This window comes from Hypanus sabinus, chromosome 17 (genome assembly GCF_030144855.1).
Source record: "Hypanus sabinus isolate sHypSab1 chromosome 17, sHypSab1.hap1, whole genome shotgun sequence".
Classification (NCBI taxonomy): Eukaryota; Metazoa; Chordata; class Chondrichthyes; order Myliobatiformes; family Dasyatidae; genus Hypanus; species Hypanus sabinus.
In genome coordinates, this window is record NC_082722.1 from 6,205,204 (window position 1) to 6,221,577 (window position 16,374).

Here is a 16,374-nt window from a genome sequence, read left to right on the forward strand (position 1 = left end):
GGATCGGCGGGGAAATGAGAGGGAATTATGCTGATGGGACTGCTCTGCCAAGAGCTAGCGTGGATCTACTGCATAGCCCTCTATTTTCCTAAGCTCCATGTACCTCCAAAATGCACTCCCACCAACAGATCTGACACCTGACCAGGTTCATTTCTCAATACAGGTGGCCTCCGTTTTTCAAACGTTCGCTTTACGACAGCTCACTGTTACAAAAGACCTACATTAGTTACTGTTTTCACTAAACAAAGAGGATTTTCGCTTTTGCAAAAAAAAGACACCCACTTTATTCGAGTGTTTACCCCTAGAAAGACTACTATGACTGTGAAGCCTTGTGTGGGCAGTTGAGTGCGCATGCGTGTACCATCGATTTTCTTTCCTCCAAATTGATTTTGGCTCGCTGTCTTTCCGATTTTGATAAGTGAAACTACACCGTACCTACAATATTTCTACTTTATATAGACTGTATATTTATCATATCATTCCTGCTTTTACTATATGTTTGTGTTATTTTAGGTTTATGTGTTATTTGTTTTAATTTGGTAGGTTATTTTTTGGGTCTGGAAACGCTCAAAAATTTTTCTCATAAATTAATGGTGATTGCTTCTTCACGTCACAACATTTCGGCTTACAAATGGTTTCACAGGAATGCTCTACCTTCGGATAGTGGGGGAAACCTGTACCAAATCATGTACAGCCTCTCCTCTAGTTGGCTTTTCTACATATTCTGTCAGGAAATCTTCCTGAATGTACCTAACAAGCTCCACCCCATCCAAACCCCCTGCTCTAAGGAGATGCCAGTCAATGCCAGGAAACTTAAAATCACCCATCACAACACCCCTCTTATTATTGCACCATTTCAGAATCTCCCTCCCTATCTGCTCTTCGATGGCTGCTACTATTGGGGGGGGGGGGTGCGGGAGGTCTATAAAAGAGTTATTGCTCCATCCTGTTTCTGACTTCCACCCACATTGACTCAGTGGACAATCCCTCCATGACTTCCTCTTTTTCTGCAGCCATGATACTATCCCTGATGAGCAAAGCCATGCCCCACCTCTTTTGCCCCCCTCCCTGTCCTTCTTGAAGCATCTAAAGCCTGGCATGTTAGCAGCCATTCCTGCTCCTGAGACATCCAAGTCTCTGTAATGGCCACCACGTCATAGTTCTACATCATGATCCACGCTGTAAGTTCAACCGCCTTGTTTATGATACTTCTTGCATTAAAATAATCACATCTCAGGCCATCTGGATGAGTGCATCTTTGTTCTATCATCTGCTTATACTTCCTCACAAACTCCCTACAACCAGTCTCTTAAAAAGAATTTAAAAAGATTGACGGCTTCTGCTCTACTTCCAGCTACAAGTTTGCACTTGATAAGATTATAGTGGGCCATATCTCAAATAATGATGACTTGGCTACAGGAAGGAAATAAGAGAGCTTTGTGACATGGTGTCTTGATAACCTTTCCCTCAATGTCAGCAAAACAAAAGAGTTGTTATTTGACTTCAAGAGGGGAGGGGGTGGCTTTTGTTAACTTTGATAGTGCTGACGTCAAGTTCCTAGGGTTAAAAGCTTCAAGTTCCCAGATGTGAAAATCTGTCCTAGTTCAACCATGTTGATGCAATGGCCAAGGAGGCCTACCAACACGTTTACTTCCTCAGGAGGCTCAAGAAATTAGGCATGGCCCTGTGGATTTCACTGATACACCATCCTGTGTGGATGCAGCACTGCTTAGTATGACAACCTTTCTCCACAGAGTGCAAGAAACTGCAGAGAGTAATGGGTACAGCTCAGTGTCCACCAGGGACTCTGTCCATCTGTCCTCAGTGAAGAAGCCCCACCCACCCTGGGCATCCTTTCTGCTCACCCTAGCCATCAAGGTTCAAGGGCAGCCCCTATCGTGCTGTTATAAGAATCTAGAACGTTTCCATGGTACAATAAGATGGACTCTTGACTTCACAGCCTGAGACCTTGCACTTTACCGTTCACCTGCACTGCACCTCTCCGTACTGCTATACTCTACGCGCAGTATGCAAGACAAGTTTTAAACTATACCAGTGAACCAACTGACCAGTTTAATTTACCAGCTTTCTCTATCTCTTTTGATACTTATCTATGCGATGGGGCAATTTACAAATACCTTTGGGGTTTAGGAGTAAACTGGAGCATCTGACAGTCAAGAGGATGACGTGCAAACTGCACACACAAACCTGGGTGCTTGCAGCTGTGAAGCAGCACCACCACACTGCCTCAGTAACTTTCCTGTGAGATGGCCAAAACTGGACAAAGCTGTCCAGAAATGGCCTCAGCTTTTTTAAAAATTACATTTGAACACTGGAACTATAATTTTACTACATTGTATACAAAATCAGACATATTTTTATGATGTGCTGTGCGCATTTTCTCTTGAATCTATTTTGAGAGTTTAATACCACACGTGCTGAATTCGGGATCCATGCATTACACGGTAAAATCTCCTTTTTAACTTTTGTCACCAACATTGTCAATGGCAATCAATTTGGATCTTTGATAATAATTCTAAATCATTTATCTCCAGCTAAATTATGGGGAGACAGCAACCCTTCTCACTGGCCTACATCACAGTCTTGTTCCCAGCCACCAGCTCCATCTCAGTCTTGGGCAATTGTCTGAAGCTCCTCCAGAACGTCCATAATCTCAGAGTCAAAAATCACTGTGGCACAAAATATGGACCCCACTTCCATATCATTTCTGACACCATTCATTCCCTCAGTTGGTGGATTAATTAGTTCAAAGGTTCATTTATTATCAAAGAACACAACTCTGAAAATCTTCTCCAAGTAGTAATAAAACCAAGAAAGAAAAGAAAGCCAGCACAATCGTCAACCCCCAAATCCCCCCACCCCACACAGAAAAAACAGGCAGATCCACCCCCTATTGTCCTTTAGCCCCAGTAGGAAGGTAATAATAGAACATGGGTGAGCATGTGACATAGTGCAAGTTACAGGAAAGTAAGAGACGGAATGGGATTAAACTAAGAGCTGCCATATTCATGATGGGCTGAATGGTCTACCTCTATAAAAACATAATTTGTAGGTTTCTTAGAGCACAGAAGACACACTTATTTTTAACCATGTAATTTCTATTCACATGTGAACAGTGTCAGTGGGTGCTGATGCTAATATTTAATTTATGTGATAACAACTACACTTCATGTTCCACATCCAAACAGAGCATACAATAAAGACTCCACTCACAAGACAAGGAGCTGAAATTCTGAGCTCAAATTGCTCTGCACAATGCCTTGTATTTAAAAATGGCTCTTGTACTGTGCCAAGACATTGGGTATATTTAAGGCAGAGTTTGATAGATTTTAACCTAGTCAGAGCATGAACGGATGCAGGCAGAAGGCAGGAAGTTGGGGCTGAGTGGGAAATAGATCAGCCACGATAAGATCGTGGTAAACTACTACCACAAACAATGAAGAGGTGAACGAAGGCCAAGCAAATTCAAGGGATGAGCCATGCTGGTGTACTGCAAAATCAGTGCAGTCCAGTTGGAGTGAGTGATTTGGAGAGAGGTTGCTGAGACAGGGGAGTTTCAATGTCCATCCAACTAACCTGGGTGCAAGGTTGTCACTCTAAGTGCCAAGCCAACTTAGAGAGATCAAGAATGGCTTCGGGCTGGGCAGCACAGTCTAGGCCCAGAGCAATCCCTCGCAAATTAGGGATGGATGGAAGACCATGAATGCCCACGTCATATGACACGGCACATGATGATGATGATGATGAAGAAGAATATGTTTCAGATGAGAGGGACAGCACTCAAAGGGAAAATTTTCATACAAAGAGTACTCAGTAGCTGGAATGAGCAGGAAGGTGGTGGAGGCAGGAACAGTAACACCATTCAAGAGGCATCTGGACTGGTACTGAATGATGAAGGCAAAGAGGCGGACAGGAGAGACTGCATATGTGCTGCATCTTTTTTTGTTGCTCAAGCGAATATGGGATATGGAATTAATGCAAACAAGTAGGATTAGTATAGATAGGTACGATAGTCCGCATAGATGTGGAGGGCTGAAGAGCTGTACAACACTGCATTTTCCTTGGAACAACCTTTCAGAAGATTCATTACGGATCAATGCTTTTCGTTATTTGAAATCTGAAGAAGCTGATACACGTAATCTTTGAAGTAGTTCAAAATTATGAAGGAATAGATTGAGAAAAAACAAAAAGATGTCTTTAGCAATTTAAGGTAATCTAAGTTCAATTTGGTAACCTAAGGACTCAAATTGAAGATAAACAACAAAAGAATGAAGTGGAAGGCGAAATCAACACACACAGCATTTCCAGCATCTGCTGCAGAATTTCTCATGTTTGAAACGGAAGACGGATAGTTTTTGAAATACTGAACTGTGCTGATTTGGTATATTCTGCTTGAAAGGGTTGTTGAAGCCAATAAGCAGAAACTTCCCTTTTTGAAATGAATACACACATGAAAAGGAAAAAACCTGTGGTGCTGTTGGAACGAGAGCTGGCACAGAGTGAACAGCATCCTTCGCTGTTTCAGGTTCTTTGATCTTATTTTGCATGTTTGGATGTAGAATAAACCTCAGAGCAGCAATTTCAACTGGTAACATTCTAGTCTCTCTCTTTCACCACCACTCCAAGTTTACTAATTTTATTAATTAGTATACAATGCCTAAAGGAAGTATTCACCCCCCCTTGGAGGTTTTCATGATTTATTATTTTACAACACTGAATCAAAGTGGATTTCATTTGGCTTTTTTGACACTGATCAACAGAAAAGACCCCTTTGTGTCAAAGTGAAAACAAATTTCTACAATTTGGTCTAAATTTATTAAAATTATAGAAACCCTACAGCACAATACAGGCCCTTTGGCCCATAAAGCTGTGCCAAACATGTCCTTACCCCAGAACTACCTAGGCTTACTCAATGGCTCTATTTTTCTAAGCTCCATGTATCTATCCATGAGCCCCTTAAAAGACTCTATCACTTCCGCCTCCACCGCTGCCGCTGGCAGCCCATTCCACGCACTCACCACTCTCTGTGTAAAAAACTTATCCCTGACATCTCCTCTGTACCTACTCCCCAGCACCTTAAACCTGTGTCCTCTTGTGGCAACCATTTCAGCCCTGCAGAAAAGTCTCTGACTATCCACATATTCAATGCCTCTCATATCTTATACACCTCTATCAGGTCACCTCTCATCCTCCGTCGCTCCAAGGAGAAAAGGCCGAGTTCACTCAGCCTATTCTCATAAGGCATGCTCCCCAATCCAGGCAACATCCTTGTAGACACACACACATTGGAGGAACAACACCTGATATTCCGTCTGCGTAGCCTCCAACCTGATGGCATGAACATTGACTTCTCTAACTTCCGTTAATGCCCCTCCTCCCCTTCTTACCCCATCCTTTATTTATTTTCCCCCTTTTTTTTCTCTCTCTGCCCCTCTCACAATCACTCCTTGCCTGCTCTCCATCTCCCTCTGGTGCTCCCCTCTCCCATTCTTTCTCCCAAGTCCTCCTGTCCCATGATCCTTTCCCTTCTCCAGCTGTGTATCACTTTTGCCAATCACCTTTCCAGCTCTCAGCTTCACCCCACCCCTTCCGGTCTTCTCCCATCATTTCAGATTTCCCCCTCCCCCTCCCACCTTCAAATCTCTTTACTATCTTTTCGTTCAGTTAGTCATGACGAAGGGTCTCGGCCCAAAACGTCAACTGTACTTCTCCCCATAGATGCTGCCTGGCCTGCTGTGTTCCACCAGCATTTTGTGTGTGTTGCTTGAATTTCCAGCATCTGCAGATTTACTTGTGTTTGTGTTTTAACATCCTTGTAAATCTCCTCTGCACCGTTTCTATGGTTTCCACGTCCTTCCTGTAGTGAGGTGACCAGAACTGAGCACTGTACTCTAAGTGGGGTCAGACCAGGGTCCTATATAGCTGCAACATTACCTCTGTTGGCTCTTAAACTCAATCCCACGATTGATGAAGGCCAATGCACTGTATGCTTTCTTAACCACAGAGTCAACCTGTGCAGCAGCTTTGAGTGTCCTATGGACTCGAACCCCCAGGTCCCTCTGATCCTCCACACTGCCAAGAGTCTTACCATTAGTGCTATATTCTGCCATCATATTTGACCCACCAAAATGAACCACCTCACACTTATTAGGGTTGAATTCCATCTGCCACTTCTCAGCCCAGTTTTGCATCCTATCAATGTCCCGCTGTAACCTCTGACAGCCCTCCACACTATCCACAACACCCCCAACCTTTGTGTCATCAGCAAACATACAAACCCATCCCTCCACTTCCTCATCCAGGTCATTTATAAAAATGACAAAGAGTAGGGGTCCCAGAACAGATCCCTGAGACACTCCACTGGTGACCGACCTCCATGCAGAATATGACCTGTCTACAACCACCCTTTGCCTTCTGTGGGCAAGCCAGTTCTGGATCCACAAAGCAATGTCCCCCTGGATCCCATGCCTCCTTACTTTCTCAGTAAGCCTTGCATGGGACACCTTATCAAATGCCTTGCTGAAATCCATATACACTACATCTACTGCTCTTCCTTCATCAATGTGTTTAGTCACATCCTCAAAAAATTCATTCAGGCTCGTAAGGCACGACCTGCCTTCAACACAAAATAATTGATAGCATAATTACTCATCCTTCACATCACCAAAGACCTCACATGGTCTGTACACACCAGCTGTGTGGTGAAAAAGGCACAACAGCTCCTCTTTCACCTCAGATGGTGAGGAAGTTTGATATGGGCTCCTAAATGCTAAAAACTTTCTACAGGAGCACAATTGAGAGCATCCTGACTGACTGCCTGGTATGGGAACTGTACCTCCCTTAATCGCAGGATTCTGCAGAGAATGGTGCGGACAGCTCAGCGCATCTGTAGTTGTGAACTTCCCATGATTCAGGACATTTACAAAGACAGGTGTGAAGAAAGGGCCCGAAGAATCACTGGAGACCCGAGTCACCCCAACCACAATCTATTCCAGCTGCTACCATCCGGGAAACAGTACCGCAGTATAAAAGCCAGGACCAACAGGCTCCAGGACAGCTTCTTCCAACAGGACATCAGACTGATGAACTCACGCTGATTTGAGTGTATTTCTATGTTACATTGACTGTTCTATTTATTATAAATTATTATGATTGTGTGGTAAACTATGTATACCTGTCTGTGCACACCCCTCTGCTGACTGCTCCTGTGGCTCCTCCCACAGATCCCTGTATAAAGGCGATTGGAGGCACTGCTCCCCCCTCAGTCTCCGAGATGCTGTGCTCCCTTTTGCTGCTAATAAAAGCCTATCGTTCACCTCCCATCTCCGAGAGTTATTGATGGTGCGTCAGATTGCACATTCCTAATTTAGACTGAGATGTAATGTAAAGATTTTTACTCCTCATGTATGTGAAGAATGTAAGAAATAAAGTCAATTCAATTCAGTATTTAGTAGATGCACCTTTGGCAGCAATTAAATTCTTGACTCTGTGTGGATAAGTCTCTACCAGATCTGCACATCTGGACATTGCAATTTTTCCCCATTCTTCTTTATAAAACTGCTCAAACCCTGCCAGATGGCATGGGGATTGTGAGTGAACAGCCCTTTTCAAGTCCAGTCACAAATTCTCAGTTGGATCGAGATCTGGACTCTGACTTGGCCACTCCAAGACATTAATTTACTTGTTTTAGGCTATTCCTTCATAGCTTTGGCCTTACATTTGGTGGAAAACAAATCTTCTCTCACGCTACAGTTCTCTTGCAGACTGCATCAGGTTTTCCTCCAGGATTTCCCTGTATTTTGCTGCATTCACTTTACCCTCTGCCTTCACAAGCCTTCCAAAGCCTGCTGCAGTGAAGCATTACCACAGCATGATGCAGCCACCACCATCCCTCATAGTAGGGGTAGTGTGGTTTTGATAATAATGTACGCCAAACATAGTGTTTAGCCTGATTGCCAAAAGCTCAAGTTTGGTTTCATCGGACCTTAGAACTTCCTTCCAGCTGACTTTAGTCTCCCACATGCCTTCTGGCAAAATCTAGCTGAGATTTCAAATGAGCTTTTTTCTAACAGTGCCTTTCTCTTTGTCACTCTCCCATAAAGCTGCGACTGGTGAAGCACCCGGGCAACAGTTGTATGTGCAGTCTCGTTCATGTCAGCCACTGAGGCTTGTAACTCCTCCAAGTTGGCACAGGTCTCTTGGTGGCCTCCTTCACTAGTCCCCTTCATGCACGGTCACTCAGTTTTTGAGGACAGCCAGATCTAGGCATATTTACAACTGTGCCATATTCTTTCCATTTCTTGATGATTGATGTAACTGTATTGCAAGGAATATTAAGTGATTTGGAAATGTTCTTATATCCATCACTTGACTTGTGCTTTCCAATAACCTTATCGCCGTGTTGCTTGGAGTGTTCCTTTGCCTTCATGGTGTAGTTTTTGCCAGGATTCTTACTCACCAGCAGCTGGACCAGAAGTTATGTAACTAGTTATGCAATTTCTAAAACCAATGATTTAGTGTGTCATATTAAAGGGGGATGAATATTTATCAATTATCGTGTTTTACATTTGTAATTAATTTAGATCACTTTGTAGAGATTAGTTTTCACTTTGATATGAAAGAGTTTTTTAAAATGTTGATCAGTGTCCAAAAAAAGCCAAATCCACCATGACTTAATGTAGTAAAACAATAAAACATGAAAACTTTGGGGGGGGGGGGGAATATTTTTTTATAGGCACTGTGCATATTTCAGCAAGCACAGTCATACCAGTCCACACTTAGGTTCAGTGTTTGTGTCATAGAACAGTACAGTGCACAAATGGGCCATTCAGCCTATCTATTCTGTGCCAAACTATTAATTGACCTAGCCCCATCGACCTGCACCCAGGCCATAGCCCTGCATATCCCCTCCCATCTATGTACATTTAAAATTTTCTTCAATGTTAAAACCAAACCCAAACATCCACCACTTCATTTCTGCTGGCATCTCATTCCACGCCCTCACCACCCTCGGAGTGAAGTTCCCATCTACATTCCCCTTAAATGTTTCACCTTTCACCTTTAACCCATGACCCTTAATTCTAGTCTTAGCCAACCTTAGTGGAAAGGAGAGAAAGAATGGGGATAGGGCTTTAGGGAGAGAGGGGATGGTAGAAGGGCTGATAAAATCAGATAAGGTTGTCGCTCTTGTTCGGTATGCAAGTAACTTTTAAATTATAAAATGGATGCCAGGTAAGAACAAAATCATTGCTGTTTAAGATTAATACTTTAATATCTTGCAACACTAATTGCATGAGCTCACACACGATCAAGTCATCTGGATGCAGTACTGCACTGGGACAACATCCATAGAGGTGTTAATGTCTTCAGAAGATTGTGACCAAATGCAAAATATGTTCATTTTCAGATCAAACTGGTCAGTTTGAGTATACTTACCACCCACCAGCTGTACACACTGTTGTCCAAATTCATATTTGTTTTTGTCCAGAGTGGCAGAATGTCCTGATCAAACTTCTCATCGAACCACTGTGACACACTAGGATCACCCACACAATGACTGCAAGCACATGTCCTCTGACTTGCAAGGTCCTTGGTTAGCTTCGGAATACCCGAGTAGTTAGGTACCAGCTTGACCTGGTGAACACTCTCCAGAGCTTGGCTCTCCAGGTAGGCTGCACTTGTCACACCCGTCAGTGTGTAAGTGAAAAACACAGAAGTCAGAAAGACAATGAGCAGTCCAAGGAAAAGGATGCAGACGCGAAGCGAGCACTTCATTGTTTCCCTGAAGTGTGGTCTTTTTACAGTGATGGGAGATCCTTGCAGCTGTTAAGGAACTTCAGCAAGCAGAGCAGAGGAGCAGTTCCAGGACTCAAGTCCACCTATGAAGCCCGTCTAATTCATTGTAGCTTTGTGGTTTTAACTGGTGACTCTCAGATGAAATTCCAGCAGCTCCACTGAACAGTGTAGGAGTTAAAGACCTGTACCCAGACTGGTTACTGGATGGTAGTTCCTCTTCCAGTCAGACACTCAGACTTCTTCCCCCTTTGTAAACGGGGCTGAAGGCTCTGTTAACTTTGGCTCAGACCTTGTGACCATTAGAAAACACAATCATTCTTTGGAACATGTGAAATGGAATTAATCTCCTTGTGACAACAAATAGACCACTCATTAACTCCTTGAGCCTCTGAGAGATGAAAGTAAGTGGTTTGATCCTGTGGGTCAGGAGCTGGGATTAATTCATCCAACCAGCATTTTGATTTATTTTAAGACTACGAGGCACAATCCAGATCTCCACAAAAGTCTCTCTTTCCCTTAACTGGAGCCCAGTTCACAGCTTCAGAAATTTCATAGTATGCTTTGTATGTATCTTCTGTTCATACGAGGTATGTCTGTGAGAGAGCTGTTGCCAAGGTGACAATATCTATTTTAAAAAAGAGGCAAGTCAAAGTGTGCAGATGAGTGCAAGGTCTCTTCGTACTGCCTCACAAGTCCTCTGTATGTTCATTGTTGCCATTCAGATGCCTTAATCCACTATCTGGTGAAAGATCACTTTAGTACAGAACCATAATTGTTGCCCTCCATGAAGAGCAGAGCTAATTAGATGGGAGTACTCTACTTTTCTAAAGCTGTGCCAGGTTTTCTTCTGGATTTTGCTGTTAGCAAGTTGTTCAGGACTTTCTTAGGCAGGCAATTGACAGACACTAGAACAAAAGCAGAAAAATATGAATTCAGTTGACATTCTCAAACAGAAGAGTCATGGTCTTTTTCAGGTGATTCAATTCATTCAAAGAACTACAATAGGAAAGGAACAAATCTATACAAACTACAAGTACTATAGCATATAAATTATATAAATGGCATTAAAAAAAATTAATATCACAGAGTACCATTCTCTCTCTATCACTGCAGTCATTGTACCAAAATAATACTTGCCTTCAATTATCCTTCCTCCTCCAACATGAGCATTGGGAATCATTTTGTAAAATAAACCATTCATCTGTGGAAGGCACCAATAGAAAATACAAACCTGGTCTCCAGCAAAGAGCTGTTCAGACTCAGAACTGCCCTTCAAACTCTCTAACCCAGTGCTGAAATCACAGGAACCATATCCGAAACCAGTTCCCAGCAATGACAAGGATTAAACCTGGGATTTTCAGAACTGCACAGTTTAGTGGTAGACCAAAATCTTCCCATTAACGTTCCCTGCCCAACTACGCTCTATCAAGATAGTAGGTCGTTTGCCACATTTGTCAAAGAGTTAGCCAGCATGGAAGTAGGCCTTTCAACCAAAAATACGCATGCCAACCAAGATACCCATCCAAGCTAGTCCTATTTGTAGATCCTTCTAAAATTCTCTTATCCTTGTACCCACCCAAATGTCTTTTAAAAGTTGTTATCGTATCCACCTCAACCACATCCTCTAGCACAGTGGTTCCCAACCTGGCGTCCAGGAACCCCTAGGTTAATAGTAGGGGTTCATGGCATAGAAAAAGTTGCCATCTCATTGGCTCTTCATTCAACTTGGAACATCTGGACAGCAAAGGTGCAAATTTCAGTATGATCTGTATCAAATACAGCTCAGCATTCAATATCATCATCCCCTCAACATTAATTAATAAACTTCAATACCTCCTTGTGCAATTGGATCATCAATTTCCTCACTTGCAGACCCAATCAGTTTGGATTGGCAGCAACATCTCCTCCACAGTTTCCATCAGCACAGGTGCACCACACGGCAGTGTGCTTAGCCCCCTGCTCTACTCACTTTACACTTATGACTGCAAGGCTAATGACAGCTCCAATGTGATATTGTTGATGACAGCACTGTTGTTGGCTGAATCAAAGGTGGTGACAAATCACCACATAGGAGGGAGATTGAAAATATGGTTGAGTGGTGCCACACGGACCACCACTCACTCAATGTCAGCAAGACCAAGGAGCTGATTATTGACTTCAGGAGGAGGAAACCAGAGGTCCATGAGCCAGTTCATATCAGAGGATCAGAGGTGGGGAGGATCAACAACTTTAAATTGCTCAGTGTTATCATTTTGGAGGACCTGTCCAGGGCCCAGCGCGCAAGTGAAATAATGAAGAAAGCACTGCAGTGCTTCTACTTCCTTTGGAGTTCGTTAAGATTCATTATTATATCTAAGACTTTGACAAACTTCTATGGATGTGTTGTGGAGAATACATTGACCGGCTGCATTACAGCCTGATATGGAAACACCAATGCCCTTGAATAGAAAATTCTACAAAAATTCGACTGCACACTTTTCCTAGATGCTGCCTGGCCTGCTGAGTTCCTCCAGTGTTTTGTGTGTGTTGCTCGGATTTCCAGCATCTGCAGATTCTCTCTTGTTTGAGATTGCAACACTGGACCTCCTCTTAAGAAATGAAGTAGGGCAAGTGATTGAAGTGTTTGTTCAGGAACACTTTGTGTCCAGTGACCATAATTCTACTAGTTTTAATATTGTTAATGTGATAGTTAAGTCAAGTGTACAGGTTAGGCCCTAAACTTGGGTACGACCAATTTTGGAGGCACTAGACGGGATCTTTCAGAGACTCTTTACTGGTAAAAAAAAATGACTAGCAAGTGTGAGCTTTTTTTAAGTATGATATCAGGAATTCAGGGTAGCATGTTCCTGCCAGGGCGCAGGGCAAAGCTGGCAAGTTTAAGTAAACTTGCTTGACGAGAAAAATTGAGGCTTTAGCCAGATTAAAGGAGACATACACTGAGTTTAGGCAATTGGGAACAAGCAAATCCGTTGATGACCATAAGTGTAGGAATACAATTAAGAAGGAAATCGGGGGGGAGGGGAGGGGGTAGGTGCACAAGGGGTATGATACAGATCAGGCAGTCATAGTAAAGGAAAATTTTGAGAGATTCCACAGGCACATTAAAAGTAAATGGTAGCTTAGGATTAGCATGGTGTGCAGTATCAGGATGGTTTTAGTGAATAGTTTTCACCAGTTTTTACTATGGAGAAAAATGATGGCTAAAATATAAATGAGAAAAATGCCTTGGACCACATATAAGTTACCAGAGGAGGTGCTGGTGGCCTTGAAGCGCATTAAGGTGGATAAATTCCCAGACCCAGACCGAGTGGGAAGCTGGCAAAGAAACTGCAGAGGCCTTGCAGAGATATTGGTTACATTTTCAGCCAAAGTTCCAGACTGGAGGGTGACTAATGTGGTAAAACTGTTTTAAGAAGCACAGCAAAGCCAAGCCAAGGAATGTACAGGCTGGTGAGTTTGATGTCAGTAGTAGGTACGTTACTGGACGGGATTCTAAGAGATAGGATCTTTCAACATTTGGAAAGGCAAGTCCAATTTGGGATTGTCAGCATTGCTTTGTGTGTGGGAAACTGTGGACTGAAAAGGGCAGTGCATTGGGACATTGTCGATAGAGTCTTTCACAAGGGCTTTGATTTGGTCCCACATGTCTAATCTGGAAGTTACATTGCATGGGATCCAGGGAGAAACAGCTGATTAGATCGGCTGCCGGACGGTTCTTTTCATTAGAGTCTGTGATTATTGGTCAGTGCTGGGACCTTAGATGCTGATTATATAAACAACTTGGAAGAGAATGTACAAGGTGTGGCTTGTAAGTTTGATACTAAAATAGGTTATACCATAGCCAGTGAAACGAATTATGGGGGGTGGGGAATCTGGATCAGTTGGGCAAGTGACCATAGACTGGTAAATGACTTTCAATTCAAGTAAGTGCTGAGTTGTATTTTGGGAAGACAAACCAGGGTAGGACTTGCACAGTGAATGGTTGGGCCCTGGAGGGGACAGAGGGACTAGCAGTACAAGCAACATGGTTTGCTGAAAATGGCGCCGCAGTTAGACAGTGTTTGGGACGCTGGTCTTCTTTCAGGGTATTGAGTACAGTATCTGGGACGTTATGTTGTCACTGCAGAAAACGTTAGTGAGTCTGGCACTTGTGAGTATTGCTATAGAAATGACATTATTAAACTGGGAAGACTGCAGAAAAGATTTATCGGGATTCTGCCAGGGCAAGGTTCGACAGGCTAGGATTTTATTCCTTGGAATGCAGAAGATTTATGGGTGACCTATTGAGATGTATAAAATACTGAGGCACAGATAGGGTGAAAACAGTCTTTTTCCCAGGAAAGGGGAGTTAAAAACTAGAGGGATCATTTAAGGTGAAACGTTTGAAAAGACCTGAGGGTGGTGTGTGAATGGAATGTACTGCCAGAGGAATTGGTTGAGACAAATACAATATCAGAATCAAACTGATTATCACTGACATATGATGTGACATTTATTATTTTGAGGTATCAGTACCACGCACAGACATAAAACCTATTTTAAAAATGTTAAAACAGTGCAAGCAAAAAAAATAACATGACAGTATTCATGAAAAAATCTGATGGAAGGGAGGAAGCTGTTCACAAATTGTTGTGTTTGGGTCTTCATGCTCTGATCCCTCTTCCTTGACAGTAACAATGAGAACAGGGCAGAGGGTCCTTAATGATGGATGCCACCTTCTTGAAGAGGTCCTCAATGGTGGGCAAGATGGTGTTGGCTATAACCCTCTGCAGCCTCTTACAATCCTGTGCATCAGAGGCTCCGCAGCAGCTGTGATGCCACCAGTTTGAATGCTCTCCACCATGCAATTACAGAAATTTGTAAGTCTTGGATGACATACTAAATCTCCTCATAATGAAGTAGAACTGTTGGCATGCCTTCTGCATGGTTGCATCAATGTGTTGGGCCTAGCAGAGATCCTCTGAGACACTGACACCCAGGACCTTGAAGCCACTCACCTATTCCACTGCCAACTCCTATGAGGACTATTGCGTGTTCTCCAAATTTTCCTTCCTGAAATCCAAAATAAGTTCCTTGGTCTCACTGACATTGAGTGTAGGGTTGTTGCTGGGACATCAGTCAACCAGCTGATTAATCTTGCTCCTGTATGCTACCCCACTCCCTGTTGCCGTCGAAGATTCTATCATCAACAAATTTATGGATGGTGTTTGAACATTTAAAATGCATTTGGATGAGTACAGCTTTAAAGAGAAATAGGCCAAAGACTGCCATACAGAACTAGCTTGGTGGGCAGGGCATTATAGTCGGCATTGACAAGTAGGGCTGAAGGGATTTCCATACTGTATTACTCTTTATGACTCTAAAATATACTGCTTTAGGACTTCGACTATGTAGCAAGGAAAATTGCCCTGGTGATGAGCTTCAGTTTCTTAAGATGGCCACACAGAGCAGACAGTTACGTCCATGAGTCTTTGGAGTAGCATAATACATTACATAAAATAATCTAAATCCTGTTGGTGCTGATAGTGGCAGAATGACTGCTGCATAGGAGCATTGTGTCTGACAGAATAATTACCTTTTCTTCCAATCACTTCAATTACAGGGAGTATAAAGACTGAGTTCACATTTACATAAAGGTAATTTATTATAAAGAGTGCTTGAATTCATTATCAAGAGGCAACTGTCAACAGGCACAGTCATGCCTGCAATATGAACACTTGCCCAGATATACTTGGATTTCCATGGCAACTGTCTTTGATTTATAGAACTTAATTAATTTAAAATATAATGCAACAAAATTTGTTTCAGGTGGACTTGATTGAGGCACAAAATGTAATTGGATAGCAGCTACAAAGTCAATTTATAAAATTCATCCATTCCAGGCTCCCAGCATTCCAAAGAGAATTACAGGAAGTAAAATAAGGTCCTGAAATTCATGCTGTCAAAAGAAAGGTTGAACTATTGAGATATCCAAAGTACTCTGAGAATATTTGGAGGTGCTGTTAAAAGATGACCATGTGGCTCTACGGATTGAGAGATTTAAAGAAGCTCATAATGGGGGAAGTTAATTCTGGGTAACCCAACTGGAAAATATACATGAGAGTCTCCTGATATGGGTGAAAATAGTTGGAGCACTGCCTTCATCATTTAAATCTGCTGTGGCAATCCCAATTCAGAGACCTGAGCACAAAAATCTGTGCTGAAGTGAAGGAATGCCGGACAGCAGGAAAAGCTTTGGATGAGAAATCAGAAGATTCCATCTGTTCTCTCAGGCTGATGCATAAAGTTGAGAGACTATTTGATCGTTATCCCATCAGAAATTTATGTGCAAAAAAAACCGCACAACTGGCTTTTCAGCATTCTGAGATGTCCTGCAAAAGGCTCTATACAAATGTATGTTCCCTTTGCCTTTGTAAAATCTCTGATACACAGTTAGGTAGTCCTTTTCCAAAAATTCAAAGGCAGCAATCCACATAAATTATTCCTTGCCAGAATGTCATTTGTGCCACTCTTACATGACATGGAGCCTCACATCCTGAACTGCATAATAACCTTTAC

The 16,374-nt window shown here is 42.6% G+C and overlaps 1 protein-coding gene across 2 annotated transcripts in view; it reads right to left on the reverse strand.

The window, feature by feature from the left end:
* Positions 1–16,374, reverse strand: part of st3gal2 (ST3 beta-galactoside alpha-2,3-sialyltransferase 2) — a 285,788-nt gene that overhangs the window by 140,763 nt on the left and 128,651 nt on the right. For both annotated transcript variants that reach the window (XM_059992501.1, XM_059992502.1), the window contains exon 2: positions 9,457–10,721. In XM_059992501.1, the coding sequence (XP_059848484.1) occupies positions 9,457–9,795 (339 nt within the window). In that variant the 5' untranslated portion in view covers positions 9,796–10,721. The remainder of the gene's footprint in view (positions 1–9,456; positions 10,722–16,374) is intronic.